Genomic DNA, 25,215 nt, shown 5'->3' on the forward strand with positions numbered 1-25,215 from the left:
GTGTGAGGGCAGGCGGGGACAGGAGCAGATGACAGCACTGGGAGGAAACGCTGAGCGAGCGAGATGAGTGACTGCGGGGGGAGGGGGGGGGCAGGAAGGGAGGAGCGGGCAGGGAAGGGCTTCACAGTTACAAACTTGTCCCTCTCGGTCCCCACGGCCTCCGACCGGTGCAGCCATGGCCGAGGGCCAGAAACGAGGGGCCTCCAAGAAGTTCAGTAAGTGGCCATGGGACCGGGTGGGCAATGGGGAGCTCACCTGGACAGCCTGGCAGGGAGGAGGGATGTGTGAGTGTGAGTGTGAGACTGAGACTGAATGTGTGCTCACACGCTCCCTGGGTCATCCCATCCAAGGATGTCTGGAGCTGAGATAGGCTCTGCTTTTGTTAGGAAACTCACTGGGGTAAGAAGCTTTGGGGGTTTCCATCTCCAGGGCTGGGGAGAGCCTGGGTGCTCGACTGGGAGCTGGGTGCTGGGATTGGGACCAGTCTACTGCAGGGCTGGGATGCACCCAGAGGGATGTACAACAGGGTCTGGGGATCTTCACTCCCCAAATCACACTCTGCAGGGTGCATGGTTGGGGTACAAGCTGGTGTTGGGGGGTGAGGGTGGCCAGGACCCTCACCCCAGGGTGCTCCTGCAGCACAAGGGATGGGGGTAACACAGAGGACCCTGGGTGGGAGCCTGGGAAGGGATTCCCACCAGCTGCTCTGGGAGGAAGTGCTCGGTACCCACCGGGAGGGAGCTCTGCTCTTTCTCACAGACCTTGGCTTTCCCCCAGAGCCCCGGGGCAGTGGCCTTCACCCCATTCCCAGCGCTGGGCTGCACGGGAGCTGGCCTCTACTGTGCTCTCTGCATTCCTGCAGTGATGCCGGCACCAGGGGGGCCAGTCCCTCCACTCCCCTGGGACCCCTCCACTGGCAAAACCCCCAGCTGGGATTTTCCTTTGTGGTGGAGAGCAGAGAAATGGGGAAAATCCCCAGCACTGCCTTTCCTGCCCCACAGCAGCCCCAGGAGCAGCAGGCAGCATAGGATGCTTGGACTCTGAGGGGATGTTTAACCCAAGGGAATTTTGCCTCTAACTGCTCTCACGCGTGAGGTTGCTTCCATGGCTGCAGGGGGCCCCTGTAGAGCCTATGGATGGCAGCAGGAGGTGGGAGTCCAGGGCCCAAGCAGCTCCCTGACACCCAGATCCTTGCTCAGCACCTCCACAGCAGCTTCCTGCCCCAGCAGATCTGCTGTGCCCCAGAGGGGAAGAGGCTTTGCAGAACCCCAGGGCAGCATCAACATTGCAAAACCCCCAAGGCACACAGGGTCCAACAGGGAAACGCTGCTCTGTGGCACTGTGGCCACAGCCTGTTTCACTCCACCTTTCACCCCACTGCCAACCTTTTCCTGACACCGACACCAGCACCAGCACCAGCCAGGGCTGCACCACAGCAGCACAAAGAGCTGAGCTGGGCCCGAGGTGTGAAATGCAAAGCCACCCGCCTGAGTTATAAATATTTTTGTTCATGCTCAGCACTTGCAGGTGGCAGCTGGAGGTGCAGGGTGGCTGTGAGGGGCCAGGCGAGGAAGTGGGGAGGTTTTCTCCCGCCCGCAGCCAGCAGTGCCTGTGGCCGGTTCCTGCTCTGCTGTGCACATGTGAGCAGGTCACACGTGTCCAGGACCACCATCCCCTGGGGAGATGTGGTGTGTCCCATGCTTGCATCCTGCAGAGCTGCCTTGAGGCTGCAGGGATGGGCACAGCCCTGCCCAGAGTGCCCTGGGGGAAGCAAGGAGGCAGAGGGTGGGAGGAAAAGATTTGAAATCATTTCTGGAGCTGTCTGCTCACCAGGGCTGGGTACTTCCTCCTCCACCCCTACAACTGTGGTGGGGAAACCCACTAGATTTGCCAGGGCCCAGAGTGCCAGCAGAGTCACCCTGAGCAGTATCACATACACCACCAGGCCACAGGGATGTCATGCTGGGCTGGGACTGCAGATTTGGGTGTGACAGGGTGACACCAGGCTACAGAGTGCCCCACAGCCACCACAGTCCAGGCCCAGGGATTTCAGGACTCCCTACCACCACACCGTGCCAGCAGTAACCCCACACTCATCTCTCCTCTCTCCTTACCAGAGTTTTTCAAGTTCAAAGGCTTTGGGAGCCTGAGCAGCATTCCCCGCTCCTTCACCTTCCGGCGTGTGTCGGTGGTCCCCAGCACTCGTGAGACTCTGGGGCCACACCTCCCTCCTCCCCACAGCTTCCTAGAGGAGCCCTTTGACAGCACCCAGGATGACCTCAACACTGTGCCCAAGAGCCCTGGCCCCTACGCCCGGTCATCGGACATGTACAGCCACATGGGTACTATGCCCAGGCTGAACCTTGGCAAGGCAGGGAAGAGCCTGGACAAAGCCAAGAGTAGCCAAAACTGCCAGGAGAAAGGGACTGCCAGCAATAAAAGCCCCCAAACAGCCCCGGTCCCCAGTCTCAAGTCCCCCGAGATGTCCGGCTCCCCTGGTCCAGGCACAGAGTCACCTGCTGGACAAACAGAGCAGGAGGAGGAAGAGGCTCAGCCTGTGAATGTCCTGAGGGCAGCAATGGCCAGGACAGACCAGAAGCCTGTGGAGAATGTCTCCTGCCCCGGGAGAGAGGCACCAAACCCCACACAAACTCCGAGCCCTGACACGGCAGCAGGAGCAGAGACCACTGACAGGGATCTGCTGGAAAATGGACAAAAGCATCCTGATGGGACCTCCCCAGACAGGTACATCCATTGGGTTTTCTCTGCCTTCTGCTGGAACCTCCTTTCTGCCCCCATAGGGCAAGGGCAGGGGCTGCGATGCCCCTCCCTGCCCGCAGTGCCAGCGGGATGCACGTGGCCGGTGGGACGCCATGGCCAGAGCACTCGTACCGTGGCCAGGTCAGCGGCTCCGTGGGAGCGAGGTTTCCTGTGGGATTTCTGCTCCCTCCTGTTTCCGGATGGGGTGGAAACATCTCGCAGCCCCGCTCGGCCCCGGCATCCCTTTGTCCTGCGGCGGCTGCGTTCCAGCGCCGGGATGTGCTGCGAAGAGCTCATACCAGCATTGTCCCAGCCTCCACCACCGCTCACTCTCCCCTTTTCGATCTCCTCTGTCCTTCCCCCTCTCCCGAGCAGCATTGCCTCTCCCAAGGTACAGGGGCAATTCCTGAAACCAAACGCCACATCCCCATTTTCCATCACCTGCCGGTAAATCCCCACTCCAGGCACAACCCCCATAATCTGGGCACAATCCCACCCTTTGGACAAATCTGGGGGCTCAGCCCACTCAGAGGAGGGTTGGGGTTTTTGGAAGGTTTAGACTTCAGAATCAGCCAGAGGGGTTTTTAACTCACTGCCCCTGGGTGTGTGGGAACAAGCGGCCAAATGCCACCCCAATCCAGCAGCGCACATGAGACTGGGGGCACGGATGAAGGCGATTTCCAAATTTCTCCCCAAAACAAGGTCCCACCGTACCACCCCTCCCCTGGCCTGGCTCCCCTCTCTCCGCACTCAGGTGGCTTCTCCTGCCCCTGTTCCCCCTGCAGCGCCCTGGGGCTGGGGGGAGACTTTCCCTGGCACCGAGTGTTCGGGAGATCTGGGTGGCCCCAGAAGCGGAGTGAGGAGGAGAAATCCGTGCCGGCAGTGGAAGCCAGGCTGTGCTGGCCACACATTCCTGCCGGCCGCGAAGGGAGGGCCGGAGGAGGGCTGGGACGGGAAGGAGGAGGGTCTGCCACCGCCTTGCGCGCCCCAAAGTCCCGACGCTCAGTGCAAGGCGGGAGAGCGCCTGGGAGAGCTTCTCCCATCCCGGAGCAGACACTCGCTGGATCGCGCAGGGCCGATGACAGCAGTGGGCAGGAGGTTTCCCACCCTGGGACAGGGCAGGTAAGGGGTCCTGGCCCTCCGGCCGCCCCTCGTACCCCGGCACAGCGGAGGGGATGGGGAGGGAAGAGGCTGGGACGGGGCTTTTCTTGGGGCGGGCACAAATCTTCAACGCAGATGCCGCTGGAGTCGCTGCTTGGCCAGCGAGGCCCCCGGCCCGTGGTGGTGTTTGCTTAGGGAAAGAGCTGCTGAAATCACAGGGGACCCTGGTGCCCGGTGCTGCGGCTGGCTCGGGGGTCAGAGGGTCATGGCACTGCCACATCCTTCGGTGAACAGAGCCCCGGCAGTGGCAAGAGGGAGGAGGTTACTTAGGTCCCAAGCCAGCATGGCTGGGAGTCTGTGTGAGTGTGGCTCAGCTTCGCGAACGAAGATTTGGGAAGGGCTTGTCCCCACGTGGGTGTGCCCTTCCAGCCTGCGCAGTGCATTTTAGGTGAGGCTCAGCGTGCGCAGAACTGGCCCCACCGTTTAAGTCCTGAGGTTCATCTGCCACGGCCGAGCGAGCTTGGACAGTGCCAGTGAAGTCCTCAGGACTAGAACCTACAGCACCCGGCATTTCCCAGGAGGTCTCCCATCCAAGTACTAATCCGGGGCTGACCCAGCTTAGCTTCCGAGATCTGACGGGATCGGATGTCAGGGAGGCTGGGAGTCAAGCAGAAGGGAAATGTGTGTGGATCACCTGGGTGTCTTGAACCTGAGAAGTGGGGATTTGGGTCCCTAAATATCAAAGGATCCACTGGGACTGCCCTGATGATGGAGGTAGCCTTGCTGTTTGCCAGGGAAACTGAGGCAGGAGAGTGCCCAGAGCAGGTCTTTGCATCAGGGGCATTTCTGCCCCTCCACACTCTACTTGAAGCCCCTGTCACCGCTCCGAGCTCGGGGAGCAGCTGGAGCTGTCCCCATGGCTGGCCCTGCTGAGTGGTGGGTGGGAAGGAAGCGGGACCAGGATAGTGCCACACCCCAGCCCTTCCTCCTGTGCAGGCACATCCCTGGGGATGGGGACACTCTGTTCCCGCCAGGCCATGGCAACAGCATGTTCCCTGATGCAGGGAAGGGGGGGAAGCATGGCCCTGGGTCACATCTGTCTTGCCTCCTGCTAGACTGTCCCTGGTAAAGGACAGACCCCAAGGCAGGATGGGCTGAGGATGCCCATACAGCAGAGGGTTTTGCCACGATTAGGCCCTTGAGGTGGGGAAATCGTGCTGCTGTGGGACAGGGAGTGGCACCCAGCCTGTGGAGCTGCCTGGAGCGAGGTGGTGGCCATGACTCCAGCAGGGACATGGTGACTAACGGGAGATGACCCTCTGGCAGGTCACGGAGCGGACATGACTTGGTTTCCCTCTGCGCGCGGCCGTGCATGAGGCACGGGAAGTGCCACTTCCTGCAGGGCGCAGGCACTGCCTGATGCTGCCAGCAGACCCCTCTGGCAGCACCCAGCCAACACCTCCACAGAGGCAGCTCTACAGAGGGGGAAACTGAGGCACAAGGTGTTCAAACTTGGTTGCCCTGGAGGGTCGCCCTCACCAGTGTCCCAAGGCATGCAGAGCTGGACCTGTGGAATTCCCCCTGGACTGTTTCCAGCAGCCAGCCTGGAGCATGGCACATTTACAAGTCATGATGATGCCTTCCCAAGCCCAAAGGGAACAGCCATCCCACCAAAATCCCACTCTCCAGTACCACCACTGTAGCACCAGGTCCCAGCGGCTCAGCCACAGCCGCACTCCAAAGGCAGCCCTGGAATTTCTCCCAGGCGCTCGTCTGCCCCCAAAAATGCCGTTTCCTCCAGGAATGTGCAGAACCAGGGGGGCTGCGGCCCCAGCTGCTGCCCTTCCCCAGCACGGGGGCCTCTCCTGCCCGGGCCCTCACAGCGTCTCCCAGCTGCTCCCATGCTCCCGATTTCCTGCCCAGAGGCCCCCTGTCCTCCCGCCGGTTTTTCTCACGGCTCTCGCAGCACCAGGCGGCTCTCTGCGGCGTGTGAAAGGCAAACAGGCTGCAGAGGCAGCGCCGGGGCGGGCAGGCAGCCCGCAGCTGCCCAAGGGAGTCTGCATCTGTCCCCCCTCCCAAATGTTCCTCTATTTTTTCACCCCCCAAAAAGTGTGGGCTTGATTTCCAACCCCTTTTCCCTTTCCAAGCTGGACAGCAGGGGATGTGGTTTCAGCAGCGTGGGCTTGGAGAACCATGGAATTGTTAATGTTGGAAAATAAGATCATTGAGTCCAACTGTTAACCCAGCACTGCTATATTCACCACTAATCCATGTCTACAAGGGCCACATCCACATGTTTTTGAATACTTCCAGGGGTTACAGAAGTGGCAGTTTTCTGCTGCAGGGTTGGATCACCTGAGGGGCTTATGTTGACCTTGTCAGGACCTGCTGTAATGCCATGGGGGATTCTGAGTAGGACAATGTCTGGCAGTGATTGCCTCTGCTATCCCTGCTTCTCTTTGCGGAAGCCACCAGGCACCATCCCCAATCTGGAGAGAGCTCACAGAGGAGGAATTTGCCTCTCTAGGGATGCCACGGGTGCAGGTCCTGGGAGGGGTTTGTGTGTAGGACTCCAGCAGCTCCCAGTGTGTGTCTGGCCACAGTTATGGGAATGAGGTGGAGCAAGGTCACTCCTGGCAGGAAAGGGACATCCCAGGTCTGTGATAACCTCAGAGTTTGTTATTTTTCAGTTGCAACTGCCTGCCCTGCTGTGGCACCCTGCCACCCCCAGGCCCTTGCTGCTGCCCCATGCTCAGGCAGATGACCTTGGCAAGCAGTGGAATGTCCATGCTAAAGCTTGGCACTGTGGAGGTCACAGGTTCTGGGTTCTGGTTAAAGACACCTGGATATTTGTATTTTATTCTCAAAGATATGACCTCAAGGTGGTGCATCCCATCTCTGGCTGTTACAGCATCTCCCTCCTTGAACTCTCTGTTGTTCCCCTTGGATGCCTTCATACAAACAGATACCTGGACCTATAAGGGCACAGAAAGCAGTAGCAGCATTCCTACGTGCTCAGGAAAGAGCAGGGGCCACCTGCATTGCCATGAAATGATGGCAAAGAAGCTGCTGGATCAGCTCCATCCTGACATTGTTGGGTTGTTTGTCTGTAGGGCTAAGAGTGAACATGTCACCAAGGAGAATGGAAGTTTCTGTTGCCTGTATGCCAGGAAGACACATCTCACAGTCTCAGCCAGATGTTGCGCTTCAGCAGGAGTTTGATTTCGTGGGGTCACACGAGGCCATAGATAAAGTCAGGAAGGCTTGTCTGGGTGGCGTCCCAAGAGCTGCCTGCTGGGAATGCAGCTCTGCCAGGGAACAGGGCACAGGGTCCCCACCTTGGCATGCACCCCCCAGTACTGTGACCTGAGGGGACCCCAGCCTGGCTGCTGGGTCTCCCTGACTCAGCTCACACAGTCCCAAGCCGATTTGGGGAGAGATTCTCTAAAAAGGCCTCATTCTCCTCTGATCGCATTAGGGAGGCTAAGCCCTGAGCTGAGAGTGGGCACAGAGCAGGCAGGAACAGTGCTGGGGCCCTGGGAACTTCTCCCAAAACCACAGGCAAGCCCTCAGCCCCCTGGCAAGGCAAGAGACACAGGCTCCTGCTCCCCCAAGCTGTGCTGCCACTACCACCTTTGACTTGACTATCACAACTTACTGTTCTTTACTTAAGTATTTTTATTTTTCTGCTTCCTTCTAGCCACCACGATGGCCTGGAGTCGGGCAGTGAATACGTGAAGGTAAGACATTGCTGTGGGCAGCTGCCAGTGTTGAAATGAGCTGGTGGCCTGGGGAATGTCCAGGTCCTACATCCAGCTGGATGCTCAGCTCTGCAGCCTTCATCCCACCAAACCCTTTGGGTTCTCTCTTTGGCTCTGGAATAAATTTCTAGCAAGGCCAGGGAAGGCAGAGGAGACACAAACCCTATGTGATCCCCTCAGTGCTGTTTCCACAGGAGCTGCCTGTGCTTCTTGTTCCCAATTACTTGCAAACGCCCACAGACACAGCCTCCTCCCTCCGCCCCCATGTAAAGAAACGGAAGGGTTTGAGCCACTTTCGTGGCTGTCACATGAAAGTTGGTGTAAATCTCTCCAAATCTCTTGCTTATCCTCCAGCAAACTATTAACATTCCTGAGGACTCTTCATGTCTGGCCAGAAATTCATTAGCGAGGCGCCTGGCTCTGGAGGAGAGCAGCCCTTTTGCAGGAGCACGATGGGCACTAGGCAGGCGCAGGGAAATGGTGACAGGGACACTGTGTGGTTTGGGGATGGAGCACTGAAACCTGCCCGGGTGGTCAATGCCATGCCATGGCCTTTGGGGAGTTTGTTTGAGGAGAGTTGGAGCCTCCTTAGTCCAGTCACCCAGTGGGACAGACATGGTTGTTGAGAAGTGACTTGAGGTGCCCAGCTTGGGTGGTCTAATTTGTACAGAGCTCTGAACCTTCATTTTTGGACTCAGGGCTCTCAGTGGCAGCAGTAGCCAGACATGGAAATGTGGAAACTTCCTGTGGCAGCACCAACTGGCAGGATCAGGAGACCTAGCTGGACCCTGAGTTCATCTTCTAACAGGGCTCACCCACCTCCAGTGGTGATCCATGGGGCTAAGGAAGACCCCACACGCTGAGTCTGGCAACCGACAGCCTCTGGGCAGTGGGGTTGGATGAGGCTTTTGATATGTAGCAGAGTGATCCCCTGGGTGGAGTGTCTTCCTCTCCACACCCTCTAGCTGTGTGTGACTGGTAGAGTGGGAGCTCACAGGACTACAAGTGGGATTTGTGCCAGAGCAGAGAGGCTCTAGTGGGTGTATTGGGTCTGGCTGCAATGGAGTTCATTTGCCCCTGAAAGCCCAATACCCTGGGCATTGCAGCGTATGGTCCTGGATGCAGGCAAGTTCTGTAAGGGCAAGGAGGTGGTGAGGGGAGGAACAGGATGATTTGGGGTGTTTTCCCTGGCACTGTCACTGTGTGCAGTCAGAGAGGGATGCATTTTACAGCTCACAAGTTAATAGACTGAAACAACACAGCAATGGGTATGACTTTGCCATTGGGATCAAGTTCTTTTTGGTGAGCCAGGAGGATTCCTTTCCATCCAGGCAGATCCCAAATCTGAGTTATCTGGCCCTTATTTCTCACTCATCCCTGTGATGTCCAGGCAGAGCCCATAGGCTGTGATTTATATGCCACTTGCCTTCGGTCACAGAAGCAACTGATGGCTGCAGTGACAGCAGCTATTTTAGTCAAATAAGTAATTATCTGGAGTGTGAGTGACCGGCATGACAGGGACACTCCAGCTGATTGCAGGCACTGTGCCTGGCTGGCAGCCCGTGCAGCTGCAGGGTGCTCAGCTCCCAGCAGTGTTCAGCCCCAGGTCCTGCAAGATTCAGGGTGGAAAGGTGGCTGCTGTGCCTGCCTTTGGAGCAAGGAAGAGACGGGGCTGGGACTGGAATAGGTCCTTGGGACTGGGAGAGAAACAAGCAGAGTGGAAACACCAGCGAGGGGCAAGCAATGGAAAGACAGGAAGAAAATAGTCAGTGAAGGAGAGTGAGGAGGAAGAGAGGATGTGCTGCAAAGCCCTCGTGAGCAAAGGCTGATGAGCAGGTCTGTGTCCAAGTGTGCACCACACTCCAGTCAGGGGACCAGTGCTCCCATCACCAAGCCTGCCCTGATTAGAGGTGCAACTGGAAACTAGAGAGAGTCAGAAAGCCAGAATCAATAAGCACTTGGTAATTAATGTGCTATAATAATGGCCTAAGGGTTAGTGTTTCCAAGCTGTCCGTGGATCTGCATGCCTGGCTCTGTATTTTGACATCCCAGCTAGCCCAGCTTTGGCCATCATGCAGGTGAAGCTGCAGAAAGGTGTTATCCTTTGGGAGAACAGCAGCCAGAGAAGCTGTCATGTGTCCCTGCGAGAGCTCAGTCAGGGGTTTTCAGCTTCCCTGAGAAGGGGCAGCATGAGCACAGCTGGAGGATATCACCCTGCAGCACACCATGAGGCTCCTGCTTGCTCATCACTGAAAGCCTCAGAGGGAAACCATGGAGCCTGTCACAGGGAGAAGCCTTGGCAGGAGGATGATTCACCGTCGAATCTTTTTGGAGCAGCATCTCCCTGCATGCTGCCATCTGCTCTGTCCCTCAGCCCCAGAGAAGAGGCAAGGATGAGAGCCCGTGTTCCTTGCTCATCCCAATAGGGCTGCAGGCACCCATGGGACCTGCAAGCACCTGCTGCCCCATGTTCCCTGCCTGCAGGCTGTGTGCTGCCTCTCTTCTCCCACACCTCAGCCCTGTCCTCCTGCTCTCCCGTCTTCTCTCTCCCCTTCGAAACCAGGGGCAGAGCGAGGGCCCAGCCAGCGCCTCTAAGCTCTTTGTTCTGCGCTGAAGAGCCGCTTGCTCACGCAGGGACCTGTATCTCATCAGCCCTGGCTGCTGTCTCCTTGCCTGGGGATGTGAGGGGCTCGTTATAATTAATTAGCGTGGAGGCTGCAGGGTTCTGCGGTCGGTGGCAGCAGGAATACTTCTCCTAGGTCACAGCATTGCCCGGGAGGTAGTGGGGGTCCTTGGGCCAGGACATGCTTTGCAGATGGGAGTGTGAAGCTCCTGGTCACCAAGCACAACCAAATCCAGACTGTGCAGTGCAGGACTGGAGCAAGAACAGCAGGATGTGGGTCCATTTCACTGCTGGAGGCTGGGGGAGCCCCTGCCCATCCCCAGAGCAGGGCAGCCACCAGCAGTGGGGTCAGGCAGGGATTGAGGAGGCTTATTCAAGAGTCAAGGCTGGAGCAATGCTTTGAGTCATCAGTGCTGCCTCACACATCCCATACGTGATACCGTGGCCTTAATTAAACCAAAGCGGAGCCTTAATTAAACACCAGTCAGAGACGGCCTACGCAGGAAACAGGCAGCTGGCTCCCCGCCGTGTGAGGTGGGCACTGGTGTCTCCCCAAGAAAGGCATCACCAGACTGGGGTGATGGAAGACAGAGTGGGTGAGGGCAAGGCTGCCCTTGACCCCTGTGCATCACTGGGGAAAGCAGGTGGATTTGGAACAGGGAGAAAAGGGCTCCCTGATCCCCTTCGAGGAGCCAATTTCTCTCAGGACACAAGCAGATGGGGTTGTTGGTTTCCCTCAGGGGTGGCGTTTTCCCTCTGAGGAGCTGAGTCACCACAGAGGAACCAGTTCCCCTCAGGGCATGGGCAGCTGGGGGGCTGGTTCCCTTCAGGGGTGCCTGATCCCCTTAGCATGCCAGTTTCCTGCAGAGGAGCTGGTTTGCAGTTCCTCTCAGGACGGGGACAGCAGAGATGCCGGTTCCATTCAGGGGCGCCTTGTTCCCTCGGGGATGCTGGTTCCCTTTGCCACACGGGAGTGCCAGTTCCTCTCAGCGGAGCCGCTTCCCAGTGTCCGCACAGGGTTCAAGCAGCTGAGGCGCCGGTTCCACTCGAGGTGCCGGTTCCTCTCGAGGCGCCGGTTCCTCTCGAGGTGCCGGTTCCCCTCGAGGTGCCGGTTCCTCTCAAGGTGCCCGTTCCCCTCGAGGTGCCGGTTCCCCTCGAGGTGCCGATTCCCCTCGAGGTGCCGGTTCCCCGGAGCCGGGGCGGCCCTTCGGGGCGGGCCGAGGCGGAGCTGCCGCGCCGCGCCCGCCCCCCGCCACCGACAAGGGATGAGGTAATCGGGGAAGCGGCTGAAATTGAAGCCCGGCGGCGGCGGCGGCAGCGGCGGCGGTGCAGCCCGGGCCGGGGCAGCCCCCGCCGGGCGCGCCGCGCCATGACGGAGCGGTGCAGCCTGTGGAGCGCCCTGTCCGCGGCCGCATGCTGTTTCTACCGCGGCTCTTTCATGCAGGTGCAGGTGAGCGGGGGCGGCGGCGAAGCCCCCGGGCAGCCGCACGCGTGGGGAAGGAGATGGGGGGCAGTGGGATGGGGGAACGCACGGGGGGACCCGCGGCCGCGCACCCGCCTGCGGGTGCAGCTCTGGAGAGAGAGCGGGGCAGCCTCCCCGGGGAGCCCCGCGATGCCCCGCTCTCACGGAGCCGCTGCGGGCACCGCGCAGGACGCGCTGGACGAGGCGGCAGCGAGCGCGAAGTGAGCGGGGCACAGGGTCGTGGGGCTCAGCCCTCTCTGCAGCCAGGGCCACGCAGCAAAGCCGCCGCATCCCTCCGGACCTGCGCTTTGACAGGCGGCAAAGTCTGAAAGGAGCCCTCGCCTGCAGCAGACCTCATGAAGGGGAACATTCAGCATCCCCCAAAAGGTAGCATGTGCTCGGAACATCGCTGAGCACAGAGGGGAGATTGACCCCAGATGAACAAGCAGCTTCTTGGCCCAGGTCTCCATCTATGTGCTGCACTGCACAGGTCTGACTGGTGGGAGAAAGCTGGGATCCATCTGTCACCTGTCCTGTGGTGCTTCCAGCACCACCACTGTCTGGGCATGAGTGTGGGTGTCCTATTTTTGGACACTGGCATTTGCACAAGAGGGGCATGGCGCTGGGAATCGGTTCCCTCAGTTACTGAGTTAGAGAGCAGAGGTGTTAAGGACTGCAGGAGCCAAGCAGGCTCAGGTCTGAAGCACGAGCTGTGCCATACTGCAAGTTAGAAAGGAACTGGCAGCCAAGAGAGCTGGCGATCTTATTCAGTACTCCTGCTGAGCAAGGTAGGTGCCGAGCTTTAGAGATTATGCTGGGTAAGACGGAGCCCAGAAGCAGCATTTCAAGTCTTGTCATGATTGCGGCTGATCTCAGCCCAGTGCCAGGGATTTTGATTGCTAGTGGGGGTGAAGAGGGAAAAGGAGAAGAGCTTTTCCCTGTTGTCCAGAGGCCACTGAGCAGCAATATGGGGACATGCCCTTGGACTGCACATTGCAGGGGGTGATGGGGTACTTTCATCGAGCTGCTGCCAGAACAAGGAAGAGACAAGTCTGGCTCTCACACAGGCATGTGAGAAGGGATGGAGGGCACTCCATCCAGACCCCAGAAAGAGTTAAAAGTGAAGCCTTAAGTGCTCACCTGGCTCTGCCAGATCTTTCACCATCTATTTGTGTCCAAGCGTGCCCAGCAAACACACACCGAAGTCCCCATGAATGACTGGAGCGCTTCCAGCTGACAGCCGCATCCCTGCTCACCGCCAATGGCGGTGCACCCAGCCTGGGAAGCACTGACATCATTTCTGGCCAATAGCAGCTCTGAAAAGAGATGCAGCAGCAGCCACTGCCGCCGTCTTGGAGTGAGATAAGTAATATATAGATGGATGGAAATGTGTATATACACACACCCCATCACTGTGCTGGAGACCTGCTCCCCTAGGGCAACAATAGCAGTACACTCTGCCACCACACCACACATCCTGGGGTTCTGGTCTCACCTTAGAGCACCCAGGTGTTCCTGGCCATCAAACCCAGCTGCACCCCACCCCTGCTAGCCAGATAGAATTGCTCCAGAGCTGCCACAAAGGAGCACAGACAAGGGGAGAGGACACCTTGAGGGTAGCCAGGACCAGTCTTAGGAAGGGCTTTGGAGTCCAGGACAAAGATCTTGAGCCTAGGTCTGTCTTCAGTGGGGACTAATGCAGATGTGACATAGCCAAGAGATGCTTTTGGTCACCTACAGGGTGTGCAGCTAGGCTGGTGCCTATTTTGATGCCTCGAGTCATTGCAAGAGAGGATAGAGGAACAAGTGATTTTTTTTCCATATGGATACCAAGATCAGCAGGACATACTGGCTCACAGCAGGGCATGCAGACTGACAGCAAGCCCATAACAACCTGAGGGTGGTTTGTGGTGGAATGTTCTTGTTGCAGTTATGTGGGATGGACTAACCATTCTTGGGTGGTACCTGGCAGCTGGACTGGTGAGTGCAGCAGTCCTGCAGTGGGCAGGCACACAGACTGGCTCTTGGGTTTGCTGGGACACTGTCTGTCCCTCCACAAGGATATTTGTTCCAAAATACTTCACCATTACCAGATGTGGAGGAAGCAGAGAAGACCCCTCATGCAATTGTGGCTTGCCACATACACCTGTTCCCAATGGCTTGTTATTCTATTTCCTCCCAGTTCTGCTCAGACCCCAGAGCTACTCCAGCAGCCAGAGCAGGGATGGAGAACTCCAGAAGGCTCTGAGATCTCCCTAGTGAGGGTCCCAGCACAGGGCAGGCAGCACAAGAGCAGGAGGGAGAACAGATCTGCTCAATGCCTTGGGGTTAGTCAGATGTTACAGCAGAGGATCAGGGTGGGGTGTGAGTACACCTTGCTCTCCAAGCTGACTTCATCCTCATCTGCAACTCCTCCAGATCTGGGAGGGGAGAGCAGGAAAGCAGAACTGAAATCACTCCAGTTTCATAAGATTACCTCTGCAAGGAGAGAAAGCCAAATGCTCTCCTTACAGCAGGCAGATCAACAGCTGCTGTTTTACATGTACCACAGCCATCCCTACAGCAACACCCTCTATCCCTACAGCTCTTGCCCTTCCACTACCAGTTCCAGCCTTGCCACTCAGTTTGGTTCCTTCATCAAGAAAGCAGCAGGAATAGTCAGGGAAGTGGGCAGGGATGGAGAGCCTCAGAAACTGCCCCATTCCATGGCAGCTCCAAAGGATTCTCCAGCCCCAGGACTGTGAAACAGCCCATTGAGGCATTCTCCTTTCTTCAACCAAGCCAGCTTGGCTGTTGGTTGGAATTCCTCAGGCAGAGCTTGGCATCATCTCTGGCAGCTCCTGATCTGGTTTGTCTGGTGTGGCTGGTTTGGAGAACCGCTTTAATCCCCATTCCTTCCTGCTCAGCTGGAAGAGGCCTTGGGGGCTCTCCATGTGGGAGCCCAGCACCATACACCCCAACCAGGTGCTAGTGGAAGTCAAGGCTTTTCCCCACCCCAACCCAGTAGTGTGCAAGACCTCACACTGAGCCGTGCATCTTTAGACGTACTCCTGGCACAGCCGGGAGTGCCAAGCGGTGCCTTTTCAGCGTGGCGCTCAGACATCCGCTTACACACTCCTGACAGTGCCCGGCTGGCCTGTGCTGCCTTGCCATGCCATGCTGTGCCTTGCCAGCGCCTCGGCACCCGTCCAGCTGGCAGCCATGAGCCAGGCTCCTCCGAGATACAGAGGAGATGGAGCAGAGGAAAGTCAAGTGCTGCCGAAGGGCTCAGGGGCTGGAGGAAGCACATCCCTCCCCAGCAATGGGTCTTCTGCACCAAGGGCTCATGGTGAGCCCAGTTCTTGCACTGGGAGGGGAGCACCCTGGTGGTTTTGACAGTGTGTTGGAATATAATAGTGCAAGAGACTTGCAATGAGGACCAATCCCCTGAGACATCACACCAAGGAAAAGAGCTTGCCATAATTACTCTTTTGCTGCCTCCCCTGGCACTGTAACCTCACAATCACTCCAAGCAGTGGTTTTTTGGGGGCCATGTAGATCAGATGGGATCTCCCTGCCGAGACAAGGAGCTGAAGGGACAGTGCCCTCCACATAGCTGGAGAAGGTGGCTCCTGGCACCCTCTGCTCACAGCTGGGCTCCCTCCCCCGTCTGCAAGATGCAAAACGTCCCTTGCCTCTCCCAAACCTCCTGTTCTTCCCTGCTAGCTTAGCTCATGGCTCCTGGTATGGATGCTAACCGGCTGCTGCCCAAATCTGGGCTTGGAGACGCCGGGCACTGCTCAGCTGGGCTTGTGTTTGTTATCCTGCACATTTTCATGGGGAGGATTTGGGGGAAAACCCTGATGTAAAATGCTGAACAGAACAGGCGCTAATCCCCACTCCAGGGATGGCGGGGGGAGAGTTGTCTCCAGTTACTCCCGGCTCAGCTCTGATGGTTTTTGCCTGCACAGATAGGAGAGGTTCCTGGGGTGTCCCTTCCTGCCCCAGAGTTTGGGGGGAGCAGTGTCACAGAGAGGGTGCTGCAGTCAAGGGTCCCCCACCACCCCTTGGCCAAGCCAGGGTTGCTCAGTGGCAATGGATTTGTTGTCATGGAAACGGCATCTGCTCGGCCCGGGCCCCCCAGGAGGCAGCCAGACCCCGGCAGCATCCGCCGGCTACCATTTATTTTTAATAGGGCTCAGCAGCACTGGGTGGCTTTGTCTCCAGGAGGGCCAAGAGCAGCAGTGAGAGCCCAGCTCCCTGCAGCCCTCAGTCAGGAGGGAGCAATCCAGGCATCCCTGCAGCTCCAGTCAATGGGACTCTTTCATGGAAAGAGCAAACACGGTCAGATAAGCAAGTCTCAGCTCAATCCACACTATTTTCATAGGTTGCTTCCACTCTGCCAGCGCGTTTTGACATGACAGGAGTTGGGACAGGAGGAATAAGGGCCGGTCCAGGCTGGTGAGGGCAAGCCCTGGGGAGCACAGTCCACACAAAGACCCTTTGTCACTGTCTCCTTTCCTGTCCCCACACTGGAGCAGGGTGTCCAGGACAGGATCTTTGCCTAGTTTGGCTGATGAGTGCAGCTACCAAAGTGGATGGATCACATCCCTCAGGGAAGAGGAGACCTGGCATCAGAGTCCTGCTGAGGGACTCTGTGGGGTCCCAGGAGCACCCTCTGGAGAAGTGGGTACAAGGCAGGAGAGCAGCACAGTGCTTGACACCTCCTCTTATTCCCAACCACTAGAGAAGCAGAGGGAATTGATATGGGACACAGAGGGTGAGGTACTGTGTAAAAGGGTCAGCTCTGAGTCAGGTCCCTGGTTCCTTGGCATGGTGCTGCAGCCCCAGTGCTCTCAGGAACCAGCTACCACACAAGGCCAGTCATGAGTGCCAGTCTGCTCTTCTGGCAGTGTCAGCAGGGCTTCAAGCCTGTGCTTGTCCTCCAAGACACCACCAGCATTCTGCCCTAACAGGCACCAAGGAGCTGGGCCAGCCCTCCGTGTCTTCTCATGCTGGCCCCACCACTGGAGGTAAGCCAGCCACTGAGCCACCCTCACTCATGGGAACAGTGGAGCAGGACACCCCAGCAGCCTCATCCAAGCTCCCTAGTCCATGGCAGTGGCCACAAGCATCCCCCTCTCAGGACGGCACATATCTGGGATATGGAGGCAATCCAGGAGTATTGGCTCCCAGGCCCTGCTCCATCATGCAGCCCTGTCGGCACCACAGCAGGACTCATCTCAAAGCCACTGTGATGACCAGAAGAATCGGTCTCACATGTGGAATACAGAGGAACTCTCAGCCTATGCTCTCCTCCCCAAACATGCACTGGCTCCACCATGCCAATTCTCACTGCCCTTGGAATGCTGGCCAAGCTGCAGGGAGGGAGAGGCAGGCTCCAGCCAACGGAGACATGACGCCATCCCTTATCTCTCCAGAGGAAGGGAGGGGGCAAATTGCATCCTCCAGGCTCAGGTGCACCAGTGCTGGTAAAAGCTAATTTTGATGCAGAAGGTTCCCTGTACATTTGTCATTACTATTCATGCCTCCATCAGGCTAAACACAGTGAATTAACCCTTTGGAAGAGGAAACATGGTGGGTATTTCAAGAAGGAGGAATAATGCAGGTTTCCTCCTGGAAGTGTGCTTCCTAGGGTGATTCAGCCCTGGAGATGTTTAAGGGGGAGCTGGGGCAGTTTTTCTTTTCTCCTGCCCAACCACACTCAGCTCTGAGCTGGGGCAGAAAGGCAGCACAGGGCGGCCAGGCACAATGGGGACATGCCACCAGGAGACCCTTCAAGTGCCCCTGGTGACAGAACCTGGCCATCACCAGACACATTACCCACATCCTTTGCCACAAGCAGTGATCCTCACATACACCTCTGACTCACCTGCCCCTTGAGGATAGGTCTATCCCTGGCAGGTGCCACTGTCCCCACATGGGGATCCTGCCAGCACTTCCCTCCCCAGACCCTGCACTGCTGCACCAGCTGACACTCTCTCTTCCCCTGTACAGTTCTCCAAGGAGAAATACATCCTTGACTCATCACCAGAGAAGCTTCACAAAGAGCTGGAAGAGGAGCTGAAACTGAGCAGCACTGACCTGCGCAGCCATGCTTGGTACCACGGCCGCATCCCCCGGGAGGTGAGGAGGGGAAGGTGGGTGGCTTTGGGCACCCTTTGCTTGGAATGTTGTGGGAGAGTGCCCTGAGACCACAAAGAAACACCAGCCTTTCCCCCTGGGAAGCCTCTGTCCGAGGGCTTCTTTAGCTCTGAGCTGCCTACTTTTGCCATGGGAAATGCCCTCCTGCAGCTCAGAGCCAAGGGCAAGGGGAACAACCAGTGCCCCAAATAACACCCCATGGGAGTATCCACCCATGTCTCTTGACCCATTCAGAGTGGCTGTAGCTGAGCTGCTGCCCTGTCCCCTGCCAGGTGTCCGAGAGCCTCGTGCAGAGGAACGGTGACTTCCTCATCCGCGACTCACTCACCAGCCTGGGTGACTACGTGCTGACGTGCCGCTGGCGCAACGAGCCCCTCCATTTCAAGATCAACAAGGTGACAGTGAAGTCCAGCGATGGCCATACCCGTGTCCAGTACCTCTTTGAGCAGGAGAGCTTTGACCATGTGCCTGCCCTCGTTCGCTTCTACGTGGGCAACCGCAAGGCCATCTCTGAGCAGAGTGGAGCCATTGTCTACTGCCCCATCAACCGCACCTTCCCCCTGCGCTACCTGGAGGCCAGCTATGGGCTGGCCAATGGGAAGCATGGGGGACCCCACAGCCCCTCCTCCCAGAAAGGGGGGCACATCAAGAGGAGAAGCATCACCATGACAGATGGCCTGACCGCAGACAAGATCACCAGGGCTGAGGGATGCCCAACAAGGTGAGCACACAGGCTCATCCTAGCTCAGCTGAGCAGAGGATCAACCCCTGGAAGGAGGGAGGGCCATGCTCAGTCCTTCCCCCTTGGGTGTAGGACAGGGGTTTGGGAAGAGAGAGACCAGCAGAGGCATGGGGAGAAGAACCAGTACTCAGCTGGAGCTGGGTTTTTCTCCCAGGCTGGCTGCCAACCACACTGAGCTACCACAGCAGACATTGCAGGCCAGAAGCCAGAGAGTGTTTTACAATCACCCAGTCCAGGATTACCAGCATGTCAGGGCTTGTTAGAGCCATGGAGCCAAGCTTTCCCAGGCAAATGTGAGAGGAGTCAGTCCCAGCCATCAAGAGAGCATTTGTTGTTTGTTTTTGAACAGCCCTTTTAGTTTCAGAGCCCTTTCCATTCAGCATTTGCAAGAAGTTACCAAGCAGAGCTGAAAGCCTGACAGGCAGGAGGAGGCCGATGCTCCACAAGACTGAGCTGCTCACATTAACCTTGGAGCAAATGGGCTTCTCCAGAGGTGGGGAAGGAGATTTCCTTTGTATATCTTGCTTTCAGCAGTCCCAGAATGCCCAGAGCCCTGCAGGGAAGGCAGGGCCACACATGCATTCTCACACACAACAGCCAAGGGGGGATCCATCTACTCCTGCCTCCCCAGTGGGACACAGTCTGTTTTTAAGCCAAGCTGCTTTCTCACCACCCTGACCTTCTCAGCCCAAGGGCAGGGTGAGAACATGCCAGCAGAAAACAGGCAACCAACTGTTATGGCTGGGAAAAGGAAAACACTCAGACTTCCAGGAGAGCATATGTGTTTCCAGAAGAAGAGCCCAGATCCATCAGTCTTTCCTCATCACTCACATTTTCCCCAAACCCCTTATCTCCACCACTGCTGTCCCATCCTCCTCCCTCTGCAGAGGCACAGTGCTCAAGACCAAATACATCACAGCAGCCCAGCCCTCACCCACAGCAGGGAGAGCAGTGAATTAGCTGCCATGTCTCCCTGCAACTCTCCCAGTGCCAAGCACTCCCAGACACAGAATCTTTTGCAGCGCCCTTGACACACAGCATTTGCATCAGGCCATCACTGCTGCCCCACCAGCCCAAGACTTGTTTGTTATTCAATTCTCCTAGTCCAGTTTCAAGGCACTTTCCAGTTCCTCTAAGCTTTGGGTCAGAGCTGAAGTTCACCTAACTATCCTAACATGTAGAAATAGAGTAATGCATCCAGCACTAGGTACCGCTTTGCAACACAACCCTCGAAAACTATCCCTCCCATAACTTCTCTGCTAGAGCCATTTCCCCACAGCATCCTGGAGCAGAGTGAACCAAATTCATCCCATCCCATCTACCTTTGCATGGTGTGCTGTTGCATCCCTCTCCTCTGCTCTGCTCCATGGGACCAAGCAGGGCTGTCTCTGCTTTTTGTGGGTGCTGACCCCTTCTGCTCCCAGCTGCAGCAGGAACTGCCAGCTCTTTGCTCCAGCTGAGCTTGTGAGGGCCTCAGCTCATTATGGGTAGTCATGGAAGGAGGTGATGACCTGAGGGGAGGGGATGGGGCAGCAAACCCTCATCCCAACCCCTCTGCGCTTGCCCAGGCCCTGTTTTCAGGAACTCACCTGCCTCATCTCCCCCTTTCCCAGTGTGTCCCTGCCCCACCACAGAGACATCATTCGCAATTGTGCCGTCAGTGTGGACCAGATCCAAGACCTGCACTCCCCGATGTCCCCCATCTCTGAGAACCCAGCGTCACCCGCCTACAGCACAGGTAGGCATCACCTCTCACTGGGGCAGTGGAGATATGGGTCAGGCTGGGTGTGATGCAGGATGTGGGGATAGGAATAGAGCTGGCTGTAAACTCAAGCCACTGTGTCATTTTCTGCTGGTGAAACTCTGTCTGTCCCTATGGAGAGCTGGAGCTGAGGCTAAGACCTCAGCCAGTGCTCAGCCACATCATCATGCAGCTGCCCTGGGTCCAGCTGAGTCCATTTGGGCAGGTTTTTTTCCCCTGAGTTCCACATTCCTGGGCTGCTGCACCCACAGTCCCTTTGCATGTGTGCGTCTCCAGACTCTGCTCAGTGTTTCCTCTGCTCCCTACAGTTACACGGCTAAAGCCTCATGCCTGCCAAGCAGCTGGGATCACCCCAACATCTCCAGTCATAAGAAGGTCCAGCGAGCCCCAGCTGTGCCATGGGAACAACAGCAAACCTCTGCCAGACCCTGCCCACAGCTCCCATTCAACCCCCTGCCACGGGTATGCTCGTGCCTCCCCCTCTCCCTCCGTGAACAGCTACAGCGACCCAGACACGGGGCACTACTGCCAGCTGCACCCCACCTCACCCATCAGCAGGGACTGGCCAGCTCACGACACCAAGCAGATGCCAACAAAGAGCTATGTGGAGAGGCTAAAGGTGGAGGAAGGACAGAGAGTGACTGTGGAGAACAGCTCTGGGGAAGCAGAGGCAGGGCACAGGCTGAAAGCAGATCCGGACTTCATGGCCTTTGTGCCCCCCACCATGGAAACAACTTCCTCTTTCAACCCTGCTGCCTTCCAGTCTCTGCTCATCCCCCTGGAGAACAAACCTTTGGAGATGACCGTGCTCAAGAAGGTTAAAGAGCTGCTGGCAGAGGTGGATGTGAAGACATTGGCCAAACATATCACCAAAGTGGACTGCCTGGTACGGTCAGGGTCAGGTGGGAGGGATGGGCACTGCTGCACTCTGATCACTCCTGGCTGGCAGGGATCAGAGCATCCCTGAGCTTTGGAGCATCCCTGCCAGGCTCTGCCATCCTGTATCAGCCAGGACAGGCAGAGGCTGGGCTGAGCCAAGAGGCTGCATGAAGACACTCCAGCCTCTCCCCAGTTAACAAAGGTCTAATCAGCTCTCACCTTCCCTACCAGGTCGCACGGATATTGGGTGTGACGGTGGAGATGCAGCGGCTCATGGGGGTGAGCTCTGGCATGGAGCTGCTCACCCTGCCCCATGGCCACCAGCTCCGCCTGGACCTGCTGGAACGGTACGGCATGGCAGAGATGAGCCCACAGGGCTGCCCCATCCCACTGGATGGGCATGGCCAATCCCTCCTCCTCTGGGTGTCCCCAGCCTGGCATGGAGGTGGGGGTGACTGAGCCTCCAGAGCATCCCCTGAACTGACCCCTCTCTGTGTTTCGCCCCTTGACAGATTTCACACCATGTCCATCATGATTGCTGTGGACATTCTGGGCTGCACAGGCAGCACAGAGGAGCGGGCAGCCCTGCTCCACAAAACCATCCAGCTGGCTGCCGAGCTGAAGAGCACCATGGGGAACATGTTCAGTTTTGCGGCTGTGATGAACGCACTGGAAATGACACAGGTATGGCAACGCTCCTTTACTCCTCATGGCCTCCTCACTCAAAATGCATCCCTCTCCCTCTGTGTCCTGCAGGCTCCAACAGCCAGTAGAGTGGGAGAAGGGGGGAAATGCCCAGGGTAGGAGACATGGGGTTGCATCCGCTGGGATGTAAGCAGGGAAGGGGAAAAGCCATCCCCTCCGCGGAGCAGACAGCCCAGTCCCGCCAGGATCCAATTGTTTTTCGGTGGTTGGGCTTTTTGTTTTGTGCTGGGCTGTGTTCCTGGGAGGAAATGAATCTGCCCTCCGGTACAATACAAATCAGTCTCAAGGCTGTGGCAGCCGCGTCTCCGGGCCACAGTGCTCCCTTTGGAAGATGAAAGGAGATTAAAATTCAATTTTAAATCGAGCCCAGCTGGGAAGTCTTGCTTCCTGCCTGCACAAAGGAGGTGGAACGGCTGCCCCCTCCCTGCATCTCATCTTCAAGGCCGCTGCAACGTGGGGAAGCTGCTGTCCTGGGGCACAGGAAGGGGGGAGAAATCTTGAACCCAGCCTCAATGCCAGGGTTGTGCCATCTTCGGCAGTGAGTGCTGGTGAAGGAGGCTGTTTTGGGGAGCAGCAGGCACTGTTGTGTGCAAGGCTGGCTCTAGGGCCAGGCTGTGCTCCATGGGAGCACCCTCTGAGCCCAGAGCCTGGTGCCCCGGGGCTGCAGTGCCCCCAGCACCCTCCATCTGCCCTGTCTCCTTTCAGATCGCCCGGCTGGAGCAGACCTGGATGGTGCTGCGGCAGCGGCACACAGAGGGTGCAATCCTCTATGAAAAGAAGCTTAAGCCATTCCTGAAGAACCTGAATGAAGGGAAAGGTAATGGGAGCAACTCCTCTTCTCTTGCTTGCCTGCTTCTTCCTGCTTTGTCTGGGCATGGCCTCACTGTTTGAGAGCTCTGACCCTGTCCCACCCAGTGCCAGACACTTCCCCTCTGGCTGCTTAACCACCCCAGCACCCAGCAGAGCCCATTTGGCCTCATTTGCCCCTTCCTTCCCAAGGAAGCATTTCATAACTAAATAAAACCAGCAGCCAAGCCAAACCCTCATGCTCGCATGGCAAGCAGTGCCAAACCAAGGGACAGAGTGGCCAGCCAGGGAAGACAAAAAGCTATGTGCCTCCAAGGCCCAGTGCTCTGGGGTCTGCAAACCTCCTCCCCATCGCAGTCCTAGGAATCACAGCCTGAGCAGGGACAGCAGCATTCCCTTCCCAGCACGGTCAGAAAGCCTGGCTGGGAGGAGCTGGTGTCAGACGAGGCGATGGCCCCGGGCACAGCAATCGAAGAGACACAGCAGCTGCTGTGCTCCAGCCCAGCCTTAAAGCCTCTCCTGGGAGCATGGAGGCAGCCTGGCTTTGCAGGGCTGTTTGGCCATATGAGCACTCCACAGGGAAATGGGGAGGGGGATGCAGGGTTATGGAGCCACACAGGGTCCTAAGGGTGCCTCTCTCCCCAGAAGGGCCGCCACTGACCAACACCACCTTTCCCCACATCATACCCCTCGTGACTCTTCTGGAGCGGGATGAGGCTCTCACGGACAGCCCTGAGCCCTGGGAGGCCACTGACAACGGCGTGGAGGTGGTCATGGCCCACCTGGAGGCAGCACGGATGGTGGCCCACCATGGTGGGCTCTATCACACCAATGCTGAGGTGAAGCTGCAGGGTAAGCAGTGGGGACAGCAGGGTCCCTTTCCCTCTGCCACATTCTCAATGTGCAGCTCCAGCTCCAGGATGGAGCATCCCATGGGCATAGGGTCTCTATCCCATCCCAGGAAACTGACTCTCCTTCCTTGCAGGTTTCCAGGGCAGAGCGGAGCTGCTGGAGATCTTCAGCACCGAGTTCCAGCTGCGGCTGCTCTGGGGCAGCCGTGGGGCTGAGAGCAACCAGGCAGAGCGCTATGAGAAGTTCGACAAGGTCCTCACTGCCCTGTCCCACAAGCTGGAGCCAGCAGTGCGCTTCAGTGAGCTGTAACCCCCCAGGGCCAGGGAGACCACCCAGCTTCCCAGCCTGCATCCCACTGATAGCTATGGGGCACAGGATGGGACCAGGTACCTGGCACCTGGAGGAGAAGAGATGGCCCAGAAAGGCGCTGGGGCACAAGGCAGCAATTTTGAGACAAAGAGGAGGAAAAGCAGCCACCTCAAATCTACCACTCACCTCCTCAGGACTCGAGAGGGCAGAGAGTCCACAATGCTACCCTGAAGGATGGGGACAATGTCTGGGCAGGCCAGCACTGGTCTCCACCACCTAATCCTGCTGAAGTCCATGACTACACCTCACCTCATCCTTTGGTTTCATTTCTTTTCCACCTCTGTCTCACCCACAACCACTGGGTCCCACATGTAAATACATTTTCACAATCACTTCTCGATGTACAGACTTGTGAAGGATGGTCCTTGTTGTAAATAATTAGGCTCATTCATTTTGTCCTGTAAATATGTGTACATATCTCATGGGTTTGTTTCTTACATATAATAAACTTTTATGCCGTTCCTCAGGGGCGTCCCCTGTCCTGTGGGTGTTCTTTAGATAAGTCATCAGATCCAACCTCCCTGCCCAAGCAGGGTCATCCCAGAGCACAGGATTGTGTCCAGATGGGTCTGGCATTTCTCCAGTGAGGGACACTCAACAGCCTCTTTGAAGAGCCTGTCCCAGTGCTCAGTCACCTGCACAGTAAAGAAGTTCTTCCTCATGTTCAAATACAACTTCTCGTGCATCAATTTCTGCTCATTGCCTCTTGTCCTGTTTCTTGGCACCATCAAGCAGAGCCTGTTCTGTCTTCTTGGCATCTTTAGATATTCATACATATTAATAAGGTCCCTTCTCAGTTGTTTCTTCTTGAGCCTGAACAGGCCCAACTCCCTCAACCTTTCCTTGTACAAGAGATGCTCCAGTCCCCCAGTCATCCTTCTTGCCCCACACTGGACCTGCTCTAGGAGCTCCATGACTTTTCCTGAGAAGCCCAAAACTGGACACAGCTCTCCAGATGCAGCCTCACTAGAGCTGAGCAGGGAAACAGGATCACCTCCTTGACCTGCTGGCAATGCTGTTCCTAATGCACCCCAGGATTCTGTTGTCCTTCTTGGCCACCAGGTCACACTGCTGGCTCACGAATAACCTGCTGTCCACCAGGACCCCCAAGTCCTTTCCTGCAGGTCTTCTTTCCAGGACGTCAGCCCCCAACCTGAACCAGCACTCGGGGTTGTTCCTCCTCAGGTGCAGGACCCTGCATTTGCCCTTGTTGAATTTCAGACAGTTCTCTGCGGGGGGGTCCCGGGT

The 25,215-nt window shown here is 57.3% G+C and overlaps 1 protein-coding gene across 5 annotated transcripts; it reads left to right on the plus strand.

The window, feature by feature from the left end:
• The first annotated feature begins 113 nt into the window (after positions 1-113).
• On the plus strand, positions 114-24,429 carry SH2D3C (SH2 domain containing 3C). Of its 5 annotated transcripts, none has more exons than XM_071574289.1 (12): positions 114-215; positions 2,118-2,745; positions 7,562-7,601; positions 17,705-17,833; positions 18,124-18,572; positions 20,207-20,331; positions 20,664-21,241; positions 21,466-21,581; positions 21,747-21,918; positions 22,645-22,756; positions 23,392-23,598; positions 23,732-24,429. In XM_071574289.1, exons 1-12 carry the CDS (start codon positions 176-178, stop codon positions 23,905-23,907), a joined length of 2,772 nt encoding a protein of 923 aa, XP_071430390.1. In that variant the 5' UTR covers positions 114-175; the 3' UTR covers positions 23,908-24,429. The 5 variants fall into 5 exon arrangements, with proteins under 5 accessions (XP_071430390.1, XP_071430391.1, XP_071430392.1 ...); XM_071574290.1 differs by having other exon boundaries at positions 23,395-23,598; XM_071574291.1 differs by lacking the exons at positions 114-215; positions 2,118-2,745 and adding an exon at positions 3,754-3,882.
• The last annotated feature ends 786 nt before the right edge of the window (positions 24,430-25,215 follow it).

The sequence above is a fragment of the Pithys albifrons genome, chromosome 20, assembly GCF_047495875.1.
Source record: "Pithys albifrons albifrons isolate INPA30051 chromosome 20, PitAlb_v1, whole genome shotgun sequence".
Classification (NCBI taxonomy): domain Eukaryota; kingdom Metazoa; phylum Chordata; class Aves; order Passeriformes; family Thamnophilidae; genus Pithys; species Pithys albifrons.

Bases quoted from the DNA above. Each gene is read 5' to 3' on its own strand.
- SH2D3C (XM_071574289.1), top strand. From the start codon at position 176: ATGGCCGAGGGCCAGAAACGAGGGGCCTCCAAGAAGTTCA. The intron at 17,834-18,123 runs GTGAGGAGGGGA...GTCCCCTGCCAG, and splicing joins ACGGCCGCATCCCCCGGGAG to GTGTCCGAGAGCCTCGTGCA. The intron at 21,582-21,746 runs GTACGGCATGGC...GCCCCTTGACAG, and splicing joins CGCCTGGACCTGCTGGAACG to ATTTCACACCATGTCCATCA.